General features: G+C 45.4%; 1 protein-coding gene across 1 annotated transcript in view; it reads left to right on the top strand.

The window, feature by feature from the left end:
* SLC4A5 (solute carrier family 4 (sodium bicarbonate cotransporter), member 5) overlaps window positions 1-23222 on the top strand; it is a 73561-nt gene that overhangs the window by 21501 nt on the left and 28838 nt on the right. The window contains exons 4-14 of the mRNA XM_004691544.2: window positions 4985-5145; window positions 5703-5858; window positions 7252-7344; window positions 8219-8274; window positions 10608-10765; window positions 11430-11517; window positions 12467-12621; window positions 13915-14106; window positions 16269-16443; window positions 18356-18489; window positions 19101-19372. Of these exons, the coding sequence (XP_004691601.1) occupies window positions 4985-5145; window positions 5703-5858; window positions 7252-7344; window positions 8219-8274; window positions 10608-10765; window positions 11430-11517; window positions 12467-12621; window positions 13915-14106; window positions 16269-16443; window positions 18356-18489; window positions 19101-19372 (1640 nt within the window). The remainder of the gene's footprint in view (window positions 1-4984; window positions 5146-5702; window positions 5859-7251; window positions 7345-8218; window positions 8275-10607; window positions 10766-11429; window positions 11518-12466; window positions 12622-13914; window positions 14107-16268; window positions 16444-18355; window positions 18490-19100; window positions 19373-23222) is intronic.

The following is a 23222-nucleotide window of genomic DNA, read 5'->3' as shown; positions in this document are numbered from 1 at the left end:
GAAGTACACTGCTGAGGGGAGCAGCGGGCGGTCAGGAGAGGTCTGACTCGCCATGTGGTCGCCTCCGGGGCAGGCAGGAATCGAACTCATGCGGAAGTGGCTTAGTTTCTTAGTGCAGTGCTTTAACCCGCTGCGCCACCAGGGAGGGCCAGTATATATATATTTTAATGTATATATCACTATGTTGTAAAATTTGCCAAATTGTAGGAATGAGCAAGAATTTGCTTAGGGATTCCCCTTTTGAAAACTTTCCTCCCATAAATCATCTGTTGGTACCTTTCTTAAAGAATGAAACTAGGGAGTATTTGATGTTTCCTTGGATATTGCTAGGAAAATTCTTTATGGGCTCAAAAGAATCAATATTGACCCTTGTTTTCTGCTAGAACATTCAGGGTGTTGATATGACTCAATGTTGAGTTAAGTAGTTTTACTGTGTCATGGAGAAAAACTCACTCACATTTCTTTTAAAAAATAAACCTGTAATTTATTATAAACCTTAGGCAGAAAGCACAAACTCTGTCTTGATGCTTTGTAACTAATGTGCAGAAGTCAAGTCTGTGGCAGGTGAGAGGTGAGTGGGGGTAGAGAGTTTCAGAATAAAGTCAGTGGGGCCACACACATAGAGAATTGCAGAGCGTGGGTACAACTTCCTACTGAATAAGCTTGACTTTCTCCAAGAAAGAAATTTGCAGAACTATAATTATTAAAACAAATGTTTATAGGCAATGTATTCTTAACCTTAAAAGTTGCATTTTACAAATTACCTTTTTAATCTATAAAATTGCAATTATCCTAAAGGGAATTTTTGCAAGCAAAAGAACCAATTATTGCTCTGTAAAATAAATAGATCTTTTGCTCCAATCACAATGTTTATAGATTGTTTCCAAATTTTCTTATCTAACCAAACTTAACAGCCTGCTCATTGTGTTGTCTTCTGGAAGGCCTGTATTTTCCTTGTAAAAAGTACTTGACCTCTGATTCCAGGGACCTGAGATTCTTATGTAATTAGTCTGGGGGTGTCAGGGTTTTTAAGGGTTGCCAAATGGCCTACTGCAGCTTAAGTGGAGAGCTGCTAATTCATATGCCTGAACAGCACTTTCCTCTAGTCATATCTGTAGTGAAGTTACTAGTCACAGAAAAGGATTCAGTTCTGAACACTCTTTGTGTAATAGAGAATTGCTTTTTGTGACATGCCACTCTTGAAGGTCTTTCCCATCCTTCAGAGGGGCACCTGGCGCCCACTAGTGGCTTGCGAGTCCCCTTTCCAGCTAGATTTTTTTTCTCTTTGACCTGTTTCCCCAACTCTAATTTCACACTTTGAAGTCAACCATGGAATAAAGGTCACTTTGCAGTGAATTACTTGAGAGATTACACATTAACCATTTTATCAGGCTTCTGTGAATTTTTAAGCCTGGCTTTGGTCAGAGGCTTTTTAGAGGTTAAGCATTTTATTGTGGGGAATTTAAATTTATACAAAAGTAGTGTGAATTAGAATGAACCCCCACATAACCATCACCCAACTTCAACGGTTACCAGTTAACTCATGGACAGTCTAGTGTCTCTGTCCCCTGCCCACTACCAGAGACTCACACTGATTCATGCATGATATTCATCAAGTGAATGGTCAGAAATAGTTAGATGTCTGCCAAATGAGGATTGTTTGTTCAATTAATGTACGTTCATACAGTGAAATATTGAGGATCCTTTAAATGATCTGAATATCTGTGGACATTTATAGACATGAAAGGACATTCATTTGATAGCATGTCCTTATGGTGCCATAAATTTAAATGTGTACACTTGTATACCTGTACATTCATGCACACACAAATATGCAATAATTGTCATCAAGATATTAACCATGGAACCTTCTGGTTGGGAGAGCTTGGAGAGTCTTCACTTTCTAATTTCCAGTATTGCAAAAGCATTTTTCTCAATTTTTACATTAATAGCTAATACACTGTATTATGTGCCAGGCACTGCTCTAGTTACTATGAATATCTACTATCTTTATTCCTAAAGAAAATAAAGATGAAGAGAGATTAAGTAACTTGTCCAAGCTCCCAGCTAGTAAATAATGAAGCTGGAGTTCAAAACCTAGTCATCGTGCTCCACAGGCTGTGTCCTTACTAAACTGGTTAGCCCAAATAGAATGAAAGCTGTTGAAATCTTCCCTCACTGGTCACCCACCCCTCTCCTCAGCAGTCACCACTGTTAACCATTTGACAGATATCCTCCAAAACTACTGGATACTTTTGAACATGAGAAAATCTTTCATTTTTCAAATGGGATGGCATTACCCATCCTGCCAGTACACATAGATCACCCTCATACTGTTTTCCTCTGCGGGTAAATCTACAGCATGGGCACACAGTCAGTGGAACCATGCTTCTACTAATAGTTGGTGTTTTCCAGCTCTTCAGTCATGGACAAAGCTGGAAAAGATGTCATCCTGGTATACGTATTACCTAGTATACGTATGTGATGCTATTCCTGTACTGATTTCCTAGAAATAGGACCACTAGTCAAAAGACATGCTTGCTGAATGTGGAAAGAAGCAGCCCCGCTCCCCACACTAGGAAGACGGTGCAGTGGCATGTGCACACACCTGCAGCATAGGTAGCTGCAGTGCTCATCCCTCTGCGTTTCCACCAAAGGAGGCCGCCAGTCTTTTCCACTTATGCCAATAGGCGTAATGAATGCTGTCGTTGCGTTGGCGGTAATCTAAAAGTCCTTGATTAATAGTAAAGTTGAGCATCTCTTCATGTTTACTGCCATCTTCTTTTCCTTAGAATTTTTCCTGTTCAGTTGGGTAATTTGAGATTTTCTTGTGAATGTTAATAAATATCAATCTTTTGATGTCCTGTTTGTTGCAAATATTTTGCAGTGTATTGCCTCCCACTGAATTTCCTCTTTATGTCTTATTTTGTTATCCAAAGTATTTTATGTAAATATATTTTTGTTACCCAATTTTATTTTTATATTAGAAAATCAGTTCATTTTTTTCCGTTATGTTTTTTTTAAAGATTTATTTATTTATGCATAGAGAACTGGGGTACAGGCCAAAGGTGCAGGTGTGGTGAAAGGATTTACCAGAGACAGAGTGGGGAGCAGAACAGGCAGATTGACGAAGTACACTGCTGAGGGGAGCAGCGGGAGAGACAGGAGAGGTCTGCCGTGCCATGTGGATCACCTCTGAGGCAGGATGGAACTCACACTGAAGCAGCTATAGCCAGCTTGCAGTGCTGCATCCTAACCTGTTGTGCCACCAGGGAGGGCATCCTTTATGGTTTTATACCTTGCTTAGGAAGCCTTTTTCCGAATATAAAAATGCTTTTCAATCAAGAATATAAGAATACTCCCTAGATTCTCTGATATACATTTTAATTACAGATTTATAATGTATTTAATTGTAATAAATATATATTTCATAAACTTTACCATTTTAACTACTTTTAAGAATAGCATGCAATGGAGTTAAAAACATTCACATAGTTGTGTAATCACCATCATCCTCCACCTCCAGAATGTTTACATCTTGCAAAACTAAAACTCTGTCCCATTTAAACACTGACTTCCACTACCCAGCCCCTCATTTGCAGGCAACATGCCTTCTACTTTCTCTCTCTATGAATTCAATCTTTTCATGTAAGTGGAATTACATGGTACTTGTCCTTTTATGATGGTTTATTTCACTTATGATAATATCTTCAAGTTTCACCCATTTTGTAGCATATGTCAGAATTTCCTTCCTTTTAGGGCTGTATTATATTCCAGTATAGATGTATTTTATATTCACATTTACTCCACATAGAATCTAATATCAAGTTTGGTGAGAAGTAAGTACTTAACTATTTATGTTTCAGTTGATCATCTTTTAACCAGCTCCTCTATCAAAACCCAAGTCCCGAGGGGGGGTCCCAGGCCTTTTTCTGGACTGTGGTCTCTTTGTTTCCTTTGTCTACATCTGGACTGGGAACACACTGCTTTAATTATTCCAGCTTCTTGGCAAATTTATGTATCTGTTGAAAGCTTGTCCCATTCTTCATTTTTGGACTTTCTCCAAGTCTAAAATCTTTAGAATTTCTCCAACAACTCTCAGCTTCACTTTTTCAGTGGAACTTTAGAACATGGCCCAAAAGTACTCCCTTGGACTTTTGACTGGAATAACTTAAAGCCACCAGTGATTTGAAGTTGACATTTTACAAAGCTGAGCTAGTTTGTCTCCAACCAGGAGGATCTGTTCTCTCCTGGCAGCTCTCTGGGCTGTGGGTGGTGCCCTCTGCAGGGAAGTACAGGCTGGTGCTGCTCTGTCCAGCTGCCGGGTGCCTTTGCTTATGATCCCCTCAATCCCAGCTTATGTGTGCGGAAATTTATGTATATAAATTTCTATATATCTTTGACTTACTTTCTTCCTTGCCCAGATGAAATTTAGGACTTTTAACCTGAACTCTGAGAACCAGACTCCCGAGTGGGACATGTACAATCCCCTGGCTTTGGAGAGAATCTTGGGAGAATGTTTTGTCAGGGAATGCTTTCTCTAGCCCCACAAACCATATCCCATGAGGCAAATTCTGGTGACCAAATTCGAGCAGACTTTTTTTCTTGGAGTTTTATTATAGAATACCATAAAGCTCTTTCATTTAGTGGTGCATTTTAATGACTTTTGGTAAATGTACAGTAGTGTGTATTTTTTTTTTATTATTACAAGTAGTGTGTATTTTTAAGAACATTTCCTAGAAGATCCTTCTTGCTTATTTGTAGTAATCCCTGGGTGTCACTGTGACCTGAACATTACAGCATCCTGGGCAGTGGGGGAAAGAGTGAGGGGGTTCCCAAGAGGTCCTCTGCCTGAGAGTGTAGCACCAATGCCCCAGTAACCTGCACAGCGTGACTTGCAGAGCATTTCTGTCCTGGGGAAACCCGGATAGGGGTTCTTCCTGAGGGCACTGGCCATGCTGAGCCCCATCCTTACCCCTTCCAGGTGGATAAAATTTGAAGAAAAGGTAGAGGAAGGAGGTGAACGCTGGAGCAAGCCCCACGTGTCCACGCTGTCCCTGCACAGTCTCTTTGAGCTCCGGACCTTCCTGCAGACGGGCACAGTGCTGCTCGACTTGGACAGTGGCTCCCTGCCACAGATCATAGGTGAGTCAGGGGCCTCTGTGCCCCACAAGCCAGGGGTGGGGGGGCTTCTTGGTGTGGTTAGAGACACTATAATCGTGGCAGCCTGTTTTTCAGCCAGAGTTAACAGATCATTATTCATCTTCAGGAAATTAGCTCACATTTAATGGAGTTGTGAAGGGAGAGATGGATTTGCCTTATTGATCCTAAAGCTTTCCGTGAATTTTGTTATGGAGCATCTGATTTTGCCAGAAGGACTTTGCCCAAAATACTTCTCCAAAAATAATTCATGTTAGATTAAACCACTTAGCACAGCGCTTGGGGGCTTCTTGGGTTACTCTCATATGTACTATTTCATCTGCTTTCACAATGTCATTGATGGGTAGAGCAGAGAATTCAACACATACACACATTTAAGGAGGCTGAGGGCTTGTGATGTACAGTTTACCACAATTTGTGGCTATTGCTTCATGCCCACCACTCTTAGCCCACTTTTAATCCCACCAATGACAAATGAAACGATGACCACCCCACCTTCTACCACTCCATTCTGTGCTTGACAGTGTTTGCTTCCCACTTAGATGATGTTATTGAGAAGCAAATTGAGGATGGCCTCCTGCGGCCAGAGCTCCGGGAGAGGGTCAGCTATGTCCTCCTAAGGAAACACCGTCATCAAACCAAGAAACCCATCCACCGCTCCTTGGTCGACATTGGAAAGTCAGTCTCCTCCACCACTAGTGAGTCAAGCCACACCTGGGGGGCACTGGGCATGTGGGGACCATTGTACCCTGGTGCCCAGGTAAGCACACCATAGTGGCTGGAATATCCTGGCAACTTGGAGGCTTCCTGCACTTTATGATTCTGGAGATATTCTGAGGTTCTGGGGATCCTTCAGATTTTTTCTTGGACATGCCTGCAAGGACCCCAGTTATACTTCAGTGTCCCTATCACCAGAGTAGAACCATTTCTAGGAAGAGGTTATTCTCATCCTTAGTAGTGTACTGCAACTGAGAGTCTCAAATACAGACAGGGGTTGCAAAATGCTAGTAGAGATGACTTGTTTATGGAAAGGTTTAAAGTTTCCAACCAAGCCCCCAACAGGAGCCAAGAGCCTCAGCAGAAAACAAAGTACATCAAATTGGGAGAAGGTGCCAAGCTCTGGATACCTGGCAGCTGGTGTTATTCCAATGAGCAGAGTATGGAACCACTAGGAAGAGGAGAATGTACCATGTGCATATTTCTTTTTCCTTTTTTTAAAAAAGATTTGTTTATTTATGTACACAGAGCTGGGGTAAAGACCAGAGGTGCAGGGGCAGAGACAGAGAGGGGAGAAGAATAGGCAGATCTACGAAGTACACTGCTGAGGGGAGCAGCAGGCAGGTCAGAAGTCTATTGCGCCATATGGGTCACCTCCAGGATTGGGGATCGAACTCACACTGAAGTTGCTGCAGCTAGGTTGTAATGCTGCACTCTAACCCGTTGGGCCAGCAGGGAGGTCCCCCTTGCACACACTTCAAACCCACAACCCAGAGTCAGGATGCTCAGACAATAGCCTTTTTTGACCTGTTAGATAAATCAAGTAATCAGAACAAAGCTTTTCTGTATAGAATCTTAAGGAATCTCTGTAGGTGAAGTATTTTAAGATGTGAAGTGCTTAGCATGTCATAGTAATAATAGATACATTCTGAGCACTTCACCATGTTCTAGGCACTGTCTGAATGCTTCACATGAGTTAATTCAGTTCATTCAGTTAATTCAGTTCATTCCCACAAAAACCCTCTAACAAGATACTGTGCTTGTCATCCTCATTTCACAAATGAGGTGCCTGAAACACAGAGAGGTCAAGTTACTTGCCTAAGGTCATGCAGCCCAGGAAGTGGGAGAATTAGGAGTGTACAGACTGCCTACAACACCTGGTGCCTATTTAATCAACTGTCTCTAGTTCAAATAGTACCAATATTTTCTTTGTAGTCGTATTGAGAACATTAACTTGTTTCAAAAACAGTCAAAAACCCCTTCTTCCTGGGAGACATGTGTGACAGCCTTTGTTTAGGTGAAATGACTGGAAAGGTATACTGTGCTAGTGTGCCAGGCAGGCTGCTGAAGCCAAACCCCTGTTCTTCATCCCAGATCGCAGCCCTGCCCGCAGCCCGGGGGCCGGCCCAGTACACCGCTCCACTGAGGACCTGAGGATGCCGCAGAGTGCAAACTATGGTCGTCTGTGTGAGTGTGTTCTTTGCCTCTGCGTGACAGGGCCATGGCAGCTGTAGAATGTCGATTTTCATTGGCAGAGAAGATAAAGCCCCCAATCTAGCTAGAATTCTTAGGACATTCATCAAGAAGAACCCAACTTTTACCTAAACATGGACTGGCTTCTGGTGAGATCTTGGAGGGGATGAGGGCGAGACAAGACCCTGAGGAGTGCCCGGCAGGAGAGACTCCCAGTTGTGAATGGAAGGAAGCCAGGGAGTGCAGAGCTCTGGAGCAAGGGGACACCACAGGCCCCAGAGTGTCTGGAAGTAGCAGGTCTGTGCAGGTGCACTGGATTTGGCTGCTGATGGGAATGAGTCCTGTTTTAGTCAAGGAAAGAACCATTGAGTAGCTCAGATAATTCACCAGTACTACTCTCCCCAGGGAAAGCCCTGCCTCCTTCCCTTTGCCAACCCAAAATTCTCTGTCACCTTTAAAGATGCATGTGTCATGGAGGATGTATGTGAAACTGATCTCACTCCAACAAAGTCCAGGTTTTGAGGCACCTGCCACATGTCTGATAATATGGTTCTGGCCTTCTCTACCATCACGGTCTGGCTCACAGCCAGCTGATATCTTGGTTCTGCTCAAGAAAGTGACACAGAGGGGCAGAGACCAGATGCAGTGGGAAGGAAGAGGTGGAACCTGGAATCTAGCCACTTTTTAAAGAAAGCTGCCTTTGAAGGGAAGAAAAGAGTGGGTGCTAGCTCAAGGGGGGCTGCAGAATAAGGAAAGCAGTGGGATCTTGCTTTCTTATAAAGAGGGGAGAAACTCTTTAGGGAACAAAGAAAAAGGCCTTGTGAGAGCCTGGCTTCCTCTGATGGACCTTCTTTTCCTTCTCTCCTAGGTCATGCCCAGAGCAGAAGCATGAATGATATTTCTCGCACCCCGAACACAGACCAGGTAGTAAAACCCCTGCACTTGAAGTGGAGGGCCAGGGAGGAGGAAACCTTGGTTTTAGGGGTTTCCCCAGAGGCAGAATTCACTCCCATGGTGCTGAATCCCCAGGAATGGCCAGGATGGGGCTGTTGTCTTGGCAGCTCTGCGCATTCCATCAGGTTACTGATGAAGCCCAAGGTATGGGATCTGTGCAGGCCCTGGGAGGGAGGGGGTGTGGGGGAAGGCAGAAAAGCATGATCAAGGAGGTACTAGCTACCCCTAAGCTTGCGATCTGTAAGAAAGAGAGGACCAGCCTACAGTCCTTCATGACATAAACGCTTTTAAAATGGGGATTTGAACTGGCAGAGGAGTAGTAGGGGCAGCAGTGAGAACAAATTAATTGGACTGCCCAAGAGTATGTCTTCTCTTCATCTTGGACAGGATGAAGTCAAATTTTATGTCCTAAAAAAAATTCTGATTCTGATGAGATCAGAATCTTAAAGACAGGGTGAGGCCGAGTACTAAGGCCCAAGATCCAGAAAGCCCAGAACAATGCCCTCTGAGCACCTCACTGATAGAAGGCCTCATGTTGCCCTTGCCTGTGCCCTCGGGTGAAAGAAACCTAAAATTTTGTAGGGGCTCCTTGGGGCCTAGGGGCCTGCAGCCAAGTGTGGTAGAAGGCAAAACAAAAGCAAGTCCTCAAGTCAGGGTCTCAAGAGCCTTTTGGCTTAAATAATAAAATAGCAATAATAATAGCATCAATTAACACGTGAGGTCCATACACTGCAGCGTGTTACTATAGAGTGCTTTGTGCAGCATCACAAGGTACTATTATCATCTCCATTCTATTGATGAGAACTTAAAGGTTTAAAGCATAAAATAACATGCCTAAGTTCATGTGGCTGAAAGGTGGCAGAGCCACGATTTTGTTCAGGCAGTCTGACTGGAAACCTCTTAATTTAGGAAGGACATGGCAGAGTATGCTGGCATATTTAGAGGAAAACCTCACTTTACTGTGGTCACACACACAGACAGCAAAGCCATGACAAGAAAGCATTGCCTAGTAAACCTTTTACTATCTTATCACTTTCCCTAGACAGTGCTGCCTTAATTTAGGGATCAGAGCTCAGCACCTTGCACCCAGCTCTAGCTCTTCTGATTGATGGGTGAAGCGGCTGCTTAGTACTTGCAGGTAGCAGTGGCTCCTGTGGGGACAGAAGTTTGCATGAGTGGCTGTGGGTGCTGACTTGGCAGAGCTGGACCAAAGTCCCTAGAGGCTCAGGAAGGGGGTCAGCAGACTCCAGTTGGCCAAATTCTGTGGCTTATGGTCAAGCCAGAGTGGCCAGAATACGAGCATGGCCCATTTCTGGGGAGCTATTGCCCAGCCTCCTTACCAAGCACATCACAACCTTCAAGGCAGGCCAAGGTCATGTGTCAGTTCCTCTCCTCTCCTGGATTATAAGTGTATTTCTTGAGCTGCATACTGCCCCAAATTGTTTTCAAAGCCCCATTCCCCAGGGCACTCCTTTGACCCCCCTCTTCTCCTCCTGTCCCCTGGGCCTGCCCCCTGCCTAGTGGGGGCACTAAGAAGAGCACACCTGTGATGTCCTTGGGGGCATTTTCATCATAAAAGAGGACTTGAGAAGAGTGGAGTCTTCCGCCTATGCATGGAGTTGTAAATATGATTGGGTAGATGGTTTGCCTCCAGTACCTCTCACACTGGACCCCATTTGCTCTGCCTATTCGACCTTCCTGCTCTGAGCAGGCGCTAGTCAAAGGGACTGGAGAGAGGGCACCTTGGTAGTCTCAGTTACAAACTCTGAGAAGTGATGAGATTTTGGGGAGTTCCCTTGGCAATGACTTGGGGGCCTAGAAATCTTCTGCAGACTTGGAAGCAGGGTCCCAAGATTGATCCAGCCAGGAAGCTGGTGGTAAAGAGAAAGCAAAGCTTTCCACCTGGCAATCAGAACAGCCTTACTCCTTCCCTCGTCACCCAGGTGAAGTCAGGGAGGGGGTTCTGGGCAGCTGAAGTGCATGGGCTCCAGGAGCCTGGGGGTGAGGCCTGATGGCCAGTCAACTTAGCCCACACTTCAGTTGAGTAAAGTTTTCACCCATCAAGCCTTGTCTTGGAGGTCTTATTGCCTGTGCAAAGGCTTAATTTGTTTCTGGGTTAACCAAGAATGAGCCTCATCTGCAGAAGAAGGGAGAGTGTTTGGCTCTTTCTATTGGCGTCTTAAGAAAGTAGGAGAATTTTTTTTAGTTAGACCTCCACAGCAGTTTGAGAGGGGGAAGGGAATGAGAGTTGGAACTACTATGTGGGAATATCCACAGGCATCTCTTTCCCTTTCCCCACCCAGCGGAAAAACAAATTCATGAAGAAGATCCCCAAGGACTCAGAAGCCTCTAATGTGCTCGTGGGCGAGGTGGACTTCCTGGACCAGCCTTTCATTGCCTTTGTGCGTCTCATCCAGTCAGCCATGCTCGGAGGAGTGACAGAGGTGCCCGTCCCCACCAGGTGGGAGCTGTTGGGATCTGCCCACCACACCAGCCCCCAAATAGCCCACTGTCCATGTGTTATTGGATAAAGAAAACTTGGGAATTAATTGGCCAGGGAGGGAACTCTTCTGCCTAGGGAAGTGTTTAAGAGTTCATTTAAAATGATCATTCAGGTGGGCCTCCCTGGTGGTGCAGGGGGTCAAGCTATCATCAGCTATTGCAGTACAAGTTCCATCCCCGGCCAGGGAGCCAACCCACATGGCACAGCAGACCTCACCTGTTTTGCCTGCTGCCCCTCAGCAGTGTATTTCAGTAGATCTGCCTGTTCTGCTCCTCACTCATTCTGTCCCTGGTGAATCCTCTCACCCCCTGCACCTTTGGCCTACACCCAAGTTCTTCAATGAATAAATAAATAAAATAAGTCTTTAAAAAAAATCATTGAAAAGGCGCCAACAGATAGGGGAGATGCTGTTGGGTGATCTGTAGGACACCAAAACATGGTGCTCAAGGGGGAGCTAGTAGGAGTGAAGGGAAATGTCTCTCCAGAGCAAATGTGGGTCCAGAGGAGGGAAGGGACAAGTTTATGGCAGTTATAGAGGTAAGAATGGATACTGTTTAAAGCCAGAGAAGTCTAGTCTTCACTTGCTTCTAATTTCCCTTCTCACCCTCCTCCGTCTTTGCAGGTTTCTGTTCATATTGCTGGGACCTTCTGGGAGAGCAAAATCCTACAATGAAATTGGCCGTGCCATCGCAACCCTCATGGTAGATGATGTAAGTGGAACAAGAAGGGGACATACTCCTGAATGTCCTGGGTCTGCCCTCAAGCACTGTGTTTCATCTATTCATTTACACAACAGACACCTTTGAACCTGCTGTGTACCAGGGCCAGGCCCACTGCAGGGTGCTGAGGATGATGAGCATGAGGAACTAGTCACTTCCCTTTGGGAGACCAGGGAGGCAGGGAAATTTGATGTAGGCTTGGTGTAAGGTCTTCAAGGGCAGGAGAGGACATCAAAGAGATGGGCTGGAGACTACTCAGCCTGCTGGCAGGGCTGAGTTCACACAAACCCCCAGAGTGATGAAAGCCAGAAGGACTTGAAACACAAGCATGACCATCACAGGTTTTCTAATGAACTGCTCTGCGTAAAACTGAAAACAGAAAGTAACTCAGCCAAAGTCCTGGAGCAAGAGTGTGGAGGAAATCTGCCTGTTGGGCCAGGAGAGTGTATCTTCCCCAAAGCTGCTGCTTCCCCTCGTGCCATGTCACACCTGCTCTGTTCTCATCTCAAAAATGGAAAGGAGGGCCCTCCCTGGTGGTGCAGCGGGTTAAAGCACAGCACTAAGAAGCTAAAGCCACTTTCGCATGAGTTCGATCCCCAAGCCCCAGAGTTGACCCACATGGCACACAGACTTCTCCTGACCCTCCCGCTGCTCCCCTCAGCAGTGTATTTTGTCAGTTGGCCTGTTCTGCTTCCCACTCTGTCTCTGGTGAATCCGCTCACCATCCCTGCACCTCTGGCCTGTACTCCAGTTCTGTATACATAAATAAATAAATCTTAAAAAAAAAAAAAAGAATGGAGAGCAGATTGGCACAGGAGCAGTCAGTAGTTCAAAGTGATTTTCTTTGAAACTATATGCAGTGTGCTCCCAGGAGGTGGATAACAAGGGTGCATCAGCCCACAAGCTGACCTTTCTCTTCCTCATCCTCTTGCCCTGCCAGCTTTTCAGTGATGTGGCCTACAAAGCCCGAAATCGGGAAGATCTAATCGCAGGAATTGATGAGTTTCTGGATGAGGTCATTGTTCTCCCCCCAGGTGAATGGGATCCAAATATCCGAATTGAGCCCCCCAAGAAGGTGCCTTCTGCTGACAAAAGGTGCGTATGTGAGTGTTGGGGACCAACCCCAACTATCGAGGAGGCGAGACAGGGAGGGCCCTAAGGTGGGAAGGCATCAGCAAGCGGAGATTCCAAAAAGGGAGAAGGGAGCGGGTGTGAGGAGACACGGGAGTCAGAGTTGGGTGCAAATCTCCCTGCTCATTGCCTCAGCAGGTCTTTATTTATACTGTGTAGCAAGTAGTTAATTGTAATAATGCATAGGGTAAGTTAATGAGAGATGGCCATAAATTGTCATAAATGTTCTCAAGGTCAAAGGGAACAAAGCATTTTTTTCTTAACACAGTATGGTATACTAAATTATACATTTTTGTGGTAATTGTCATGTATACAGGTGTTTAGCTATAACTCAAGGGAAGAGAGGTCTGGGAAAGGATGAACTTGTTAGCAAAAGGTTATTAGGGGTTTTAGGGAAGTAAAAAATTGTGTTAGCAGTGTTACCAGTGATTGTCTAAAGAAAAACTAATGGCTAATTTAAGGCTAGCAGAGAGTAGTTAGTGCTTGTTTTAAAAAGGAGTAAATTAAGAGAAAGTTGTACAGTTGTGTATTAAGCAACACCTGTGTAAATACAGTTAAAAATTGGTCATGAATCCTTCTGTCCTGGGAATCTTAGCTGAGATTTGCTTTTTATTTTAAAGAAACCAAGGAAGCTTCCCAGGAGTTGTTATGCTCTGGGGTCTTATTTCTCCTGGGGCTTTGCCTTTTGTCTCAGGAGACACAGGAATTTCCCACCCAGGGCAGCGTGCCTGGGCCAGGCAGCCGCCTGAGGCAATCCAGTTGTAAACTGATGGTTGCTCAGAATATTTTGATATTATGATCATACAAAAAAGGGAGGTCGGAGCATAAGTTAGCAGTGGAAATTCTGATTTTTCAGAGCTTTTCCTTTTCTCTCCAGAATTTGTCAGTCGATAGAAGTTGCATAGCTTGTGTCATGTGAGGGAGGGGCAAAAGGAGAGACCATGGGACCCTAGAAGCTGCGTGGCTGTCAGCTTCCTTTCTATTGTATGTGTGGCTTTAAAAGATGTCGACATGCCCGCCTTCATACTCTTTTCCTTCATTTTATTTCTCTAAAAATAATTAAAGGCGAAAATGCTGAATGTGAACATCTATAAAATCTGGGCAATCTGTATGTGGGTATTGTCAGGACCTACGCAGGTAGATCTTTTTCTATGTTTTAAGACATTTCTTGATTTGTGTAAGAAGTTAAGGGGTATTCCAGGGACACTCCTGGAGAGGACGCAGAGCCCGCAGGCCCGGTCTCCCTTCTCCCCCCAGGAAGTCCGTCTTCTCCCTGATGGAGCTTGGCCAGGTGAACGGCTCAGTGGCAGGAGGTGGCGGAGCCAGCGCAGGAAGCGCAGCCGGAGGTAGCGGTGGCGGAGGGGCCGGCACCAGCGGAGGGAGCAGCGGAGATGATGGAGAGATGCCAGCCATGCATGAAATTGGGGAAGAGCTTATCTGGACAGGAAGGTGCCCACCCAGACCTGACCATGATGCCACTGTCCTTTAGCTGTCTTACCTTCTCATACCCTGTGGGGACGATGGGGGACCTGCAGGGACCACTGGGGCCAGAGGGCCTCATGGCTGCACTGCTCCTGTCAGGGTCCTCGAAGACCCTCCTCGGTCTGGGTAAAGGGTGTCCTCAGGAGAGGGAAAGAGGGCCCAACACAGGAGTGAAGAGCCCAGGCCCTTCTCTAGACACCCTGTGTTACCTGCTAGTTTTCTAGGGCAGTTATAACAAAGTTAGCACATACAAGGTTACTCAAACAACAGAAATTTATTCCCCCACTCTTTTGGAGACTAGATGTTCCAAATCAAGGTGTAGACGATACCATTGTCTCTCTAGGACTCTGGGGAGAATCCTCTCTCGCCTCTTCAGTGGTGCAGTCCTGGGTGGGCCTCGGCTTGCAGCTGCCTCACTCCAGACTCTGCCTCCGCGGTCACAGAGCCTCCTCTCTCTGTGTCTCTGTCGTAATGTGGCATTTTCTTTTTCTTCTAAGTCATATCAGACTTGGGCCTCTCAATGACTTCATCTTAATTTGATCACACCTGTGAAGACCTGATTTCACAGGTCTTCACAAGTCAGGACACCTTTATGGGTACCGATGGTTAGGATTTCCATATATATTTTGGGAGAACACAATTCAACCCATAATAATACCTTCGGAGTAATTTTTCAAACTCACGTCATGTCACTTAGTCAAAAACTTTTCTTTAGTTTTTTAACAAAATGAGAAAACTCTCCTGGTTTTGGTTTCTTTGCCAACTCCTGGCCTAACTCAAGTTGATCTAAATTTAAGAAAGGACATGGCCCTGCAAAGCTACATGTAACTCATGACTTTGAGAATGAAGGTGTTACAGGCAGGGAGAGGGGCACCACTGAACCCCACCTGCCTGCTCTAAGTGGGTTCTGCCATCCGCCACATCAAGACAAAACATACATGACTTTAATGAAAAGGGGCTTTAATACAGTGAGTATACAACACAGAAGGCCTGAAAGCCCGCCACAAGACTAAAGCACCTTCTGGCCAGGACCCATGAAAAAGGGTCAGAAATGGCCAGACAAGTCTGCGAGGAAAGAGCAAAATCAAAATCAATATAAACACTGCCATGGTCACCTCCCTACAGGTATCTCACCCACGTCTGCCTTAACCAGTCCAGGGTCAGGAAACAAGCACGGTTTCTTCATCATATGCTTGCTGCTCCATGTGGCTTCCTCAGGGCTCCTTCTGGCTTTCCATCCTGCTTCCTTCTTTTTTCTCTTCAGATTCCTTCTCTCTCTCTCTTTTTTTTTCCTCCTCAGCTGGGGCAGGGAACCTGGAACTTCCCCTTTTCCTAGGGACTACCCTGTTGTTACAAAGGCATGTTTATATGCCAGCCAGTGGTTCTCAACTGGGTACACCCTTGACCCCCTTCTACCGCTAGTTCTGAACCAAGGGACATTGGCAACAGTCCAGCAGCATTTTCGTTTAAGGGGAGCTGCCACTAGTAGATAGAGGCTGGGGATGCTGCTCAGAACCCTTCAATACACAGGACGGCCTCCCATAACAACAGACTATCCTGTCCAAAGTGTCAGAAGTATTGAGGTAGAAATCCTGCTGCATGCCAAGCACTGCATTAAGAACTAAGGGGCATAGCATACCCAGTAATCACTGACATTGAACCTAAAATTCCCCACTTAGTCATTCCAGAGGGCAAAGAAACTAATTATGAAGTTCAGAACTTATCCTGGATGAATCTGTTATAATCTGGGAGTTCTATGTTTTCTAAAGTTGGACACACCTGGTGTTTACCAATCAGGGGTCTCCTGTAGGCAATCAGAGAACTGAAGAGGTAGCCATCTGTGAACCCTGGATCTCCATTCCCCATGGACAATGTCCCCTAGGACATTATGCCTTCCTTCTTCCATCCAGCTTCTCTATGACTACCCTAACTAGTGTACATGATATGACATGTCATTATTATCAGTCCTGAGAGAACTCTTGCCTGATCTTAAATGTTCTCCTGGAAAGATCCTTGTCTCCATCCACTTTGAGTAACATTTCCTTCCTTGGCCAAGAGTCTACAGGCTTTTGTAAATAGCCCTACCCTGGTACTGGTTGTGGAGAGAAAGCAGCCACTGTCTCAAGCAGGTTCTTCGGTGGCCTGTGTCTGGATGTCAAAAGGAAGCTGCCCTGGTTCCCAAGTGACTTCTACGACGGCTTCCACATTCAGTCCATTTCTGCCATCCTATTCATCTACCTCGGCTGCATCACCAACGCAATCACCTTTGGTGGGCTTCTGGGGGATGCCACTGAAAATTACCAGGTATGTGGACATACGGCATAGGCTGCAGATGTGAGTGCAACTGTGAGTAAAATCTGCTGCATGAGCGGCAGTAAAGAGCTTCATCCCATAATCCAAGGTTTGAAATTCAAACTGAAGTTTCAGTTTCACCTGTCATCAAGGTTCAGCCCATCACTTTTAGTAACCTTTTACCCCTCAAAAAATAATAACAAGCCAACTTTACTAAAAGATCTAGAGCCATATGGTGTAACTAAAGACCAAATTAAGGGATGGTATAAATAGATCTCAGTTTAAAGGGGAATCATGTACTTTGTTACATACTGTATTTCCCATTGATGCTTGAGTTGCTAATTGTAGCCTTTCCCCCCACCCCCATCTCCGTACACTTAATTTTTTAAAAATCAACCTTAATTCTTAACTTGGAGCTAAGATACTTTGTAGAAAGATGGTAAATTGTTAACCATGACAACAACATAGGTTCCCTGGGAAAAACAGTCATTACACCGAGATCCAGGCAAGGCCAGGGTCTTCTCCCAGGCTATTTCCAGGGTAGAACCTTTAGAAGCTCAGAGCACTACGGTGGAGACCCAGTTCCTTAGATAAATAAAGGTGAGCGCCTCTCCCCAGCTTATACCACTCCCCTGCACTGCAGGTCCAGTATCCAGAAGTGCTTGCTTCCTAGTTGCATCCACTCACCTGCCCTGCGAGCCCCACGGTAAAGGACCGACACTGCGCCTATTCCTTCCCTCTCTTCCCATTACTTCCCAAACATAGCAGATGACACCATGGTCATCCAGCAATTCGCCCATCAACTTTGACTCACAAATTCCAATTCCAAATAGGCCTTCAAGACAAGCTCTATTTGCCTCTGAAGCCTTATCTCCTAATATTCCCTTTCTCTTCACTTATTTTGCTTTGTTTTCTATCAATCCTAACCATCTTTCTGTTCTTTAAAAACATACTTCCTGTCAGCTTCAACACTGTTCCTGCTTCGTGGGATACCCTCATCACTCCACTTACCTTAGTCTCCTAATCAATTCCCTGCTCAATTTTTGGGTCTCAGCTTTCCTGTAGCTAGTTCCCTGGAGGCCAATTCTCACTACCCCTCACTCGTACTGGGTGATTCTCTGGCACCCTGACCTTACTCAAACTTCTCACACTCTTTGGCAGTTCTCCACAGGAGATGTCTTTTACCCCAGGAAACACTAGGTAATATCTAGAGACTGTTGTAACTGGGAGGAATGGGTGCTACTGACACCTGGTAGGTAGAGGTAAGAGATGCTGCTGCACATCCTACCATACACAGGATATCCTACAGCAAAATGGAGGGATGCTTACCATGAACATCTGTGAAATCTGGGCAGTCTATATGCAGGCATTATAGGTACAGTAGGTATTATCTAGCCTGAATGTCAGTGGTGCCAAAGTTTAGGCACTCTGTCAAATAAAAATTGCCTAGTTACTTGTCTGTATCTCCCACTGGAGTGAAGATACATTCTATTGTTGACTAATAGGTCCCTACTACTAACACAGAGACTGGTATATAGGAGGCCTTAATGGCTTTCGACTGAATGAATGTTCTGACCTCTAAAACCTAATCGAAGTTTGAATGACTAAGTGACTGGATGGATGAATGGACTGCCTCTACAAGTAGACTGAGATAAGCATGTCCATCAGCAGCCCTATTTTCTAGGCCCAAGGATGCCAGAAAGAAGTCACAGAACCTTTAACCAAGTGGAATTAGAGAAGTGATACAGTTATGAGGGGAGAGGTTGTGGAGTAGAAGATAGGGGGCAGAATTTAGAGAAGAAAAGGGCCCAGAATAAAAGGTAGGACAATGACCTAGGCTTGTGGTGAGATAACTAGCTCCAGAAAGGGGCCAGGAGCACCCTTTTCTTGCCTTCACTGATTCTCACACCACTCATGCCCCCAGGGAGTGATGGAGAGCTTCCTGGGCACTGCCATGGCTGGCTCCTTGTTCTGCCTCTTCTCGGGACAGCCTCTCATCATCCTCAGCAGCACAGGGCCCATCCTCATCTTTGAGAAGCTCCTCTTTGACTTCAGCAAGTAGGTGCCCCTTGGAGCCCCCAAACCTGCTTTCACACATGGCACAGTCTGCTAAGATTAGGACAGGGGAATAGTCCCAAACAAGAAGTGAGGGTGAGAAGGTCCCAAGTCTGACTTTACCAATGGGAAGGACTACCAGGTGGTCCCTTCTGACCCAGGCAGGGCAAGAGAAGAGCATTTACACTGCTCTATTGTGAGCAGTTATGATTTACAAAACAGTGCAGTGTGTGAGAAGCCTTGAGCTGGAGGTTAGAAGCTACTCCCTGGCACAGACAGCAACAGGCTCTATTTTATCTGCAACATGAGGCCTTTAAGGCCTATCCAACTCTTTTATTCTAGAATCCCTTACTTTTCACTTATCCTGGGTGCTTGTTACCAAATGGATGAGAACTGAAATGTCTTAGTACCTTCCACATGAGACACTTTCCCATAATTCTCATAGACTAGACAAGCCTTCCCAGGAATTGTTGCTATCTCCAGTCCTCTTATAGTTTCTAGGAGGGCATCTGTGTCACAGGAGGGACAAATGAGCTAGCTACTCTGGGTGGGTCTAGGAAGTCAAGCACAGTCAAAAACACTGGGCTGGAGGCCACCTCTTCTCTGCCTTCCAGAGGCAATGGCCTGGACTACATGGAGTTCCGCCTCTGGATTGGCCTGCACTCAGCCATCCAGTGCCTTATCCTGGTGGCCACAGATGCCAGCTTTATCATCAAGTATGTCACCCGCTTCACCGAGGAGGGCTTCTCTACCCTCATCAGCTTCATCTTTATCTACGATGCCATCAAGAAGATGATTGGTGCCTTCAAGTACTACCCCATCAACATGGACTTTAAGCCTGATTCCATCACCGCCTACAAATGCGAGTGTGTCGCCCCTGACACAGGTGACCGGTAACCCTAGAGATGCCCTAGGCTCCCACCCACCCACCTACTCTCCCCATAGCTTGTTACTCAAATCCTGGCGAGTAAGCCTCATGGGAGGGGCCACTCAGTCACAATTATCTGTCCCAAAAGAGCAAATGCAGGGCCTTAAAGGAAGGAAGAAACCAAAGGGAAAGTGGTTCTAATAAGAATCACAATTCCAGAGCCCCAGGAGGGAGCAGGGATACCCCAGTAAAGGAAAAAGGCAGGCTTTTTCTCAGTGTGGGTGTGTTTGTAGACATCACACTTGTCAGGATTGCTCCCCGGGCTTTCCTGCTTCAAGTCAGAGATAGACCTGGTGGGGCCTAGAGTCTTTGCCAGCTCCATGATACCATGAGCTCTCCCTGACACATTGCTGACATATGCATTTCACGGTGAGATCACTTCAGAGGGATGAACATCTCTGTAGATGGAGACATATTCAGGATGGATGCTGCTCAGGGTGGGAGGAGGGCCTGGCAACCACATCATTTGAAGTAGAGTTGGAGAAGCTAGGGTTATTCAGTCTAGAGAGGGGTGAGGGGAGGATTATGTCACATGGGGCCCACATTCACCAGATAGATAGACCTACAGGACATGAACAAGGACTGAGGCACAGAGGCTATGGAAAACCAGATGCTGGCTGAATCCAGAGAACTTATAATGGGGTGAGACAACACAGTGGGAGACACTGACCCCTTTAGGTGGTAACAAGTTACTTGAACACTACTTGAATCTGCCAGGAGTGTTTAAAAAAAGATCCCTGCAGTGAATGAGAGACTAAATCAGCCAACTGATTGACCTGAAAATACTCAGAGTCATTCTTGTGGAGTACCTTACTGACCAAAGAATTGGCATCTGTAAAGTTAGGGTTTATACATAGTCCAAACCCCTGGTATTCTTCATAGTCATAATCACATCCCCAAGGACCGTCAGTGGGATATGCTTTGGATGCCCAAGACACTACAGAGCAGGGGCCACAGATTCATTGCATGTCTGAGCACTCAGAGAAAGCAAACTACAGTCCAGAGACCATCTAAGGTCATATTGAACCTCACTTTCCCTGTGAGGAAAAGAGACATACCAGTGCTGGTCCTGCTGTTCTCACTGAACTCTGGTGAGGTCTTCAAAGATATCCCTATATTGGGTTGGAATTTAACATAGTTAATGGAAGTCAGAAATCAGGTGTTGTGATAGTCAGCCCCTAGCTACCTATTATTGATAAAAAGTTGGGCATAAGTCAATCATAAATATTGGTTACACAATAATTGTGTACTTTAAACTAGAGCTTGTGGAAGATAAAGATTCTTTGCCCTCCAGAACTATGGTTTTAGTTATACCCTCTCTCCTGTCACTGCACTGATTTTGTAAATTTTCTAGACAATGTTTTTTTTTCTTTTCTGCTCATCAATTTTGAGTTGCTCCATTAAAATCCAGTGACAGGTGATGCTAACACATTGCTTGCCCAAAGGATTGAGGAGATCCCTCCTGCAGGCCCATTTCATTCTGTCCTGGTGTAAATCCTGCCTCTGTAGGCTTAGCCCATTCAGGGAACTCCCTTCACTGCTGTGCCTTCTGGACAGTGGAATTATTGCACTGACACAAATGTTCACACAGACATGGCTTTGGAAGTACACATCTTTATCTTTTTCAGCAACTGTCCAAATTCTGGGGCCAAATGGGGATCGTCAGTCTACAGGAGAAACCAAATGTAGGGGTGTCCTAGGAAGAGGGGTGTAAAAGCATGTAAAGTAGTCATGAGAGACATAATGGAGTCTATCGGCCTCTAAACATTCTCTCTAGTCTTGGCAAGGTATCTAATGTCACCTGTCCTTTTGGGTCCCTCTAGTGCCATGGTTCTTAGTGTGGGTCCCAGAGCAGCAGCAGCAACACCACCTGAGAACTTGTTGAAAATGAAAATTCTGGGACACTGCCCTACACCTATGGAATTAGAAATCCTGGAGGTAGGGGTAATGTATAATAATAATAGCAGGCGATTCTGACACATGCTTAAACTTGAGAACTACAGCTCTGTTGAACTACTCATTAGTAATCTGAGCCATTATAAATCTCAAATCATGGCTAGTGTTGATCAGGAGAATATAAAAGGAAATTCCTAGATATATAAGAAACTGGGCAGACTAACTGAAGACTAACTGAAGAAGTTTTCTCCCAGTCCATGGGCCACTTATTCATTAATTGTCCCACACTCCTGGCTTTACTGCAAAACCCACTCTGACCATAGAACATTATCACTCTTTGTCATGTTTCATCATTAGAGCATTGTGGGGGACCCCCTTTTTAAAATTTAGTCTGTTTCCATTGTAACTGGTTTGTATTCTGTTTATGGATGCTGCACACACTGGTTTGGCTGCTTTCAATCCCAAGTGAGTATCACTTTGTAAACACTAGAATTTTAAAGTAGTTGATACTTGGAGTTTATCTGGAGTTTTCCATCTTATATTCTTTCTTCATCTCACATGGCTTTCATATAAACCCTACAAAGGATGACTAAGCCTAAGTGGAAGACATCAAAGAAATGTCTGGTCTGACAACCTTGGGCAAGGGAAAGGTGTCTCAACTTGCCAGCTCGGGCATTAGCTGGGAGTCCTCTAGCACTGTGTGGGTAGCTCACCGTCACCTTGTCACACATTCTCTGCTCTGTCATTAGTTCTGTGCTGTGAGGAGAGGCAGATGCTTCTGGCTGCTACTAGGTAATGCTGAATAGCATTACTTATTATAAAATAATTGTAACAAGCCTATTGTATTTGCAGGCCTAGGAATATTCTGCCTTGAATTCCTTAGCCACTCCGCACGCTGGCAACATGGAAGGGCACCATGTCTCATCCAGCCTATGACAGTTTGTTGGAGGTTGAAGGAAGTTCTCGCCCCTCTGGATCCCTCAGCTATCATGGACAGGAACCAGATGGAGCTTGCAATGCATTTCAGACTTAACTAGCAAACTGGCTTCTCTCTCCCTTGCCAAGCCCTCTCCACAGATCTACTTATTTGGCCATCACTTAGAGGAGGAAGAAAAGGAGAACCTAGTCTTTCTGTACCTCTCATTCAGTGTAAAAACAAGAGAGGACAGCCCTCCGACACCCCCAGGAAGGGGCTAACAGTTACCCCCATTCTTTTCCTGGCTCCTAAAGAGCCTTCACATGGGCCACTTAAAATTAGGGGTAGCGGGTTGGGGAGTGCCAGACATTGTGTGCAGAATGAACTGCTGAAAGCAGCTCCTTTGGGTTCCTGATTCTCCTTCAGGTCCTGGCCCTCGGTTTCATTTTCCTCTTTTTGCATTCAGGGGCAGACTAGGGAAGATAACCAACAAATGCTTACAGGCCTAAGTTGACCTAAATATATATAGAGAGAGACAGAATGGGAGGGCAAGGAAGTATGTATGGAGCAGGGTAGAGGAGGGGTGCTGGCTGTGTACAGCTTGGGGGCTGTGTAGGCTCTGGGAAACACTGTCTACTGTGGATCATGGCTCTAAGTAGAGCTGTGTGACCTTGAGCGATGGCAGATTACTGAACTTCTCTGGGCCTCAGTCACTCATGTTTTAAATTGGGAGTCTTCTCAGTTCTCAAAATTGGAGATTTAGAAACTGAACAATAATGTGTTGTTGCCATAGGAACTTTGTTGCCACTCTGTGGTGGGAATGAGATGAGGGACACAGCAGTCATGCAGCAGGTTTGCAAGGCAAGACTCTGCTGCTTGCGCAGAAGTTCTTGTGCCATCTATTGAAAGCATACAGGCGAGTAAAAGCTGATCATGAGACAGTGGTATGAGGAATAAAGTCCAGAGAGTGGGAGAGGAATGGGAGATGAAGTTTTA

Source organism: Condylura cristata, unplaced genomic scaffold, assembly GCF_000260355.1.
Source record: "Condylura cristata isolate star-nosed mole 26May11 unplaced genomic scaffold, ConCri1.0 scaffold00031, whole genome shotgun sequence".
Lineage (NCBI taxonomy): Eukaryota > Metazoa > Chordata > Mammalia > Eulipotyphla > Talpidae > Condylura > Condylura cristata.
The sequence above is the reverse complement of the archived record's forward strand: the minus strand, read 5'-3'. Positions and strand labels throughout refer to the sequence as shown.